The 4884-nt window shown below is 36.6% G+C and overlaps 1 protein-coding gene across 1 annotated transcript; it reads left to right on the plus strand.

The window, feature by feature from the left end:
• Positions 1–1220: 1220 nt before the first annotated feature.
• LOC132164954 (G-type lectin S-receptor-like serine/threonine-protein kinase LECRK2) lies at positions 1221–2624 on the plus strand. Its single transcript, XM_059575472.1, has 2 exons — positions 1221–1514; positions 2217–2624. Exons 1-2 carry the CDS (start codon positions 1221–1223, stop codon positions 2622–2624), a joined length of 702 nt encoding a protein of 233 aa, XP_059431455.1.
• The last annotated feature ends 2260 nt before the right edge of the window (positions 2625–4884 follow it).

Raw genomic sequence — 4884 nt, forward strand, 5'->3', positions numbered from 1 at the left:
TGGCTTGAGGGGAATTTTGATGTTGCTGTTTGTAGCTCTTTTTCTATTGCTACGGGAGTCATCAACGATGCTTCTGGAAACATTATCATGGCAGTTACTCATAAGTTACCCTCCACAGATGCTCTAGCTGGGGTAGCTTTTGCTGCTCTTCTCATGTCTTGCATGGTTGTCTCTCTGACCAGTGACAAATTTTGTATTGAAGGGGATGCTCTTTTAGTAGTGTTAGCTACTAATAATCCCTCCCTTTTCTCTTCTTGGTTTTTTGCAAATTGTATTTCTGACATTAGTGTTGCTTTATCCTTATTTCCTAGCTGGAATGCTTCGAAACTGTCTAGATGTGCAACTTTCTTGCACATGCTTTAGCTAAGTGGTTCCCATCTTGTTTTTGGAAGCATTCCCATAGGGTATCCCATTCTCTCTTCTATTCGAATTAGAGGTAGAAAAGACCTTCCCCAGTAACCTTTTCCTTCATTCTATTAGAAAAAGGAAATAGTGTTTTTTATTATTATTTATTAGAGTGATCAGTGTATAACCCTTAGTGCCACTACAAAAAACAGATGGTTTAGTGACGTGTGTATAGTACATCTTTTTTAAAACGTCACCAATGGGTAACATGTCACTAAATTTTTTAGTGACATGTTAGAGATTAACACGTCACCAATTTTAAAAACTTTTTTTTAAAAAAAATCCGAACAAGGAAAAATTTAAACAAAAAAAAAATTAATAAAAATAAATTGCGATGGGTTATTGTTGACATGTCACTAATTAGTGATGTGTGAACAATAACACGTCACCAATTTTAAAACGTGGAAAAAAATATATAATGGCGTGTTCAATTAACACGTCACCAAAAGGGTGACATGCCACCATAACACGTCACCAATAGGGTGATGTGTTAGTGACGTGTTAATGTATCACGTCACCCTATTGGTGATGTGCCGAAAAATGCCACGTCGCCATTTGGAGACGTCTGCTGATTACCCACACGTCACCACTGGGTTTGCATGTGGAACCAGCACGCGCCTGACGTCCTTCCTTTCTTCATTTCTTCTTCTTCTTCTCCTTCTCTTTTTCCTTCTTCTCCTTTTTTTTGTTTTTTTTTTTTTTTTTTTCTCTCTTCTTCATCTGATGAGTGTAATCCCAAGGGGCTCTGCGGATTAAATGGTTTTTGTGTTTCAAACGATTTAAAGGCTGACTGTGTATGCCTTCTGGGATTCGAAATGGTACAACAGAGGAATTGGACTGATAGCTGCGAGAGGAATTCCACTGCAGAAAGTTGCAAAAGCAAAAATGGAGACATTACATACAACATGCAAGAAGTGGCTAACACGGTATGGGAAGATGTTTCATATTCAATTCTTACAATCCCGTACAAAGATTATTGCGCAAATGCTTGTTTAGACGATTGTAACTGTGAAGCTGCGCTATTCAAAGACAGGACCTGCAAAAAACAGAGGCTTCCATTGAGATATGGGAGAAGGCAATTGAGTGATTCAAACATAGCTTTCATCAAGGTAAGTACGTCTACACCCACTACTCCAAATGGAAATATGCAGAAAGAAAACAAGAAAGAGATTCGAGTGGACATCATAATTATTGGTGTTTCATTTGTTGCTTTCGAATGCATGATGTTGGTAATTTCAGGAATTGCTTTTTTACAAAAATAATTTTCGGTACAGAAAACTCTCTTGTGATTGAAATGTTGAAGTGAGTCAAGAGTTTGCTCCACGATCGTTCACTTATTCAGAACTTGAGCAAGTGACGGGTGGTTTCAAGGAAGAGGTTTGTAGAGGATCATTCGGCGCAGTGTTTAAAGGGGCAACGTTTAATGGGCAGAAGGTTGTAGCTGTCAAAAGAATAGAGAAAGTGTCGGCCGAAGGAGAAAGATAATTTCAGATTGAGATGAAAGTTATTGGGAGAACGCATCATAGAAACCTTGTTCGTCTGCTCAGGTATTGCCATGACGGAATTCATAGGCTTTTGGTTTATGAGTACATGAGCAATGGGTCACCTACAGATGTACTCTTCACACCAAAAAAACAACCTTGTTGGGATGAAAGAATGGGAATTGCTCGTAATATAGCAAGAGGAATTCCTTATCTCCATGAAGAGTGTGATGAGCAGCTTATTCATTGTGACATAAAGCCTCAGAACATCCTCATGGATGAGTACGGGTGTGCAAAAATCTTTGATTTTGGATTTCAAAACTCTTAAAGCAATACCAAACCAAAACCTTCACTGGCATCAGAGGGACAAGGGGGTATGTTGCTCCAGAGTGGCATTGGAAACTGCCCATCACAGTGAAAGCAGATGTTTATAGCTACGACATTGTACTCTTGGAAATTATATGTTGTCGAAAGAATGTAGATTGGAATCTACCCAAGAAAGAAGCCATTCTTGAAGAATGGGCCTACCATTGTTTTGAAACTAATGAGATAACTAAATTACTTGGCGATGAAAAGGTTGACAAGAAACAAGCGGAGATAATGGTTAAATTGGGAATTTGGTACATTCAGGATGAGCCATCACTCCGGCCCTCAATGAAGAAGGTTCTGATTATGTTGGAAGGGACTATTGATATTCCAATCCCTCCTAGCCTTGCTTCTTTCCTAAGTGCGATATAGAATCTCAAGTGATTGATCCTTGTAATTTGTATAACAAAGTGATTGATTAGGCATGACAAAACCCTCATAAAACTAGTATTGCAAGTCAATGCAATATTTGTTAGTTTGGTAGGTCTAAATTAAATGTAAACTTAATGGTTGCACATATCAACCCTATCATCCCCATTGATTTGAATAGAGTAGGCTAGCAGCGCAAGATTCTCATATTACAATGGTTGAAACTAGTGGCTCATATTTTCTCAAGCGTAGAGAGTAATATTGAAATACAAGTATTTTAGAGGTTTTTGCAATACGCCCTTACAATTAGAGTTTATATATATATATATATATATATATATATATATATATATATATATATATGTTATGTTGTAACCTGAATGATTAATAGTAAATATAGCCACACTCTCTTTGATCTCTCTATTTTCGATTCTATATTATTCATCATTATTGTGCACGGTAACAATAACAATGTTGTTTGAGGTATTTGTTAGAATATATTATGTGCGATTTGAGATTATGAGAATATATTTGTATTGATTGTAATTGATAGAATCAAATCAGAAACATTCAATATTGATTTGATTTTATCAATCGTATCTTTTTGTATTCTCTCCACATCTCTATAAATATGATCATTGTATTATAAAATAATTAATTGAATAAAAACATAATGTAACCCTTAGGGCTTTATCTGTGGATGTAAATCATAGACCGAACCACGTAAAAATCTTGTGTCTTATTTTATTATTCCGTAATTTATTATGTCATTATGAATTTCTTCAGAGCCATTGGCTTATGCCAGTGTTTGATACATGTAGAGTTGTTTTTTCTTTTCCTTTTTTTTTTTTTTTTTTTTTTTAATTTTTTAATTTTTTTATAAAATTGTGGTCAGACTCATCACTGCCGCTGCATCTCCATCAGTGCCATCGTCCATGGCTCATTGGCTCAACGCCAATCTCTGCCGCCACCAGACCTCAACCCCGAGGCCCCGCCATCACCAGCGGCAATCCATCGCCCATAAAGAGACGCTCAGGCATGTCATTCCAATCCTGATCTCTTTCGCACCAAGCCATAGCACTGGTCTCTGCCTCATCGTTCACAGCCCTGCTCCGTCCGGTTCTAACACATCAACCATTGTCGCACCGTCCAGCAAAATCCCATCTCGCCGACACCAGTACGGAAGTCACCACGGGCTTCATCTCATAGGTTGTTTTGTGGAGAAAAAGTGATGCGCTTGATTACAGGTTTGATTTAACCTTATTCGAGTGTGCAAATATTCCTATTCTAGTTTAGGAATATGCTATACTGGTTTAGTTTTTTTTAGATCTATTTGGTTACGGGATTAAGGTCATCCTTACCCTAGTTTAATGTAATCTGTGAACAGGATATTTTTTGAAAAAACAAAAAAAAGAGTGGAAAAGAATCTCAGTTGAAAAAAAGAATTAAAAAAAAAAAAATTAAAAGAGGCCAAGTTGCCCATCCATTGGTCCATAGTTGGCCAATTTTTGCTTGGCCTTTGTGGTATTGTTTAAAAAGCAGGTGATTCCAACCCAAAGTTGGCTCTCACTTCAACCTACAGTTGGCTTTTATTTTTGGCCCATAGTTGGCCCATTTTTCTTTGGCCTTGTGGTATTGTTTAAAACCCACGCCTATTTCACCCCATAATTGGCTTTTCATTTTGGCCCATAGTTGGCCTAAGTTTATTGAAGGCGCATCTCATATCATTGTCGCCAACCACCTCTAGCCAATCCAGCCGAAGAAAATGAAACTCAAGGTTTCAACATCTTTCACCTTGAGTTTGAAGGAGAATGTTAGAATATATTGTGTGAGATTTGATATTATAAGAATATATTTGTATTGATTGTAATTGATAAAAAGAATCAGAAACATTCAATATTGATTTGATTTTATCAATCATATCTTTTTGCATTCTCTCCACATCCCTATAAATAGTGATCATTGTATTGTAAAATAATTCATTGAATAAAAGCATAATGTAGCCTTTAGGGCTTTATCTGTGGATGTAAGTCATAGACCGAGCCACGTAAAAATCTTGTGTTTTATTTTATTATTCCGCAATTTATTATATTATTATGAATTTCTTCATTCTTGTCTTTATGTAAAATTATCGTGGTCTTCAATTTTTGTCCTTCTTGTGTTGTCTCGGCCAACTTGCTCGAGCAGGTATAGCATCACAAAAATCATTTTGATGCTACAATTTATAAACTCTCGTGCCCTTATTCTTTTAGCCTCAATTTTT

This window comes from Corylus avellana, chromosome ca11 (genome assembly GCF_901000735.1).
Source record: "Corylus avellana chromosome ca11, CavTom2PMs-1.0".
NCBI lineage: Eukaryota > Viridiplantae > Streptophyta > Magnoliopsida > Fagales > Betulaceae > Corylus > Corylus avellana.

What these genes read in the sequence shown, in the direction of transcription:
- LOC132164954 (XM_059575472.1), top strand. Translation starts at nt 1,221, where the DNA reads ATGGTACAACAGAGGAATTGGACTGATAGCTGCGAGAGGAATTCCACT. An exon ending in CAAACATAGCTTTCATCAAG is followed by an intron (nt 1,515 to 2,216) that starts GTAAGTACGTCT and finishes AAACTCTTAAAG; the next exon opens with CAATACCAAACCAAAACCTT.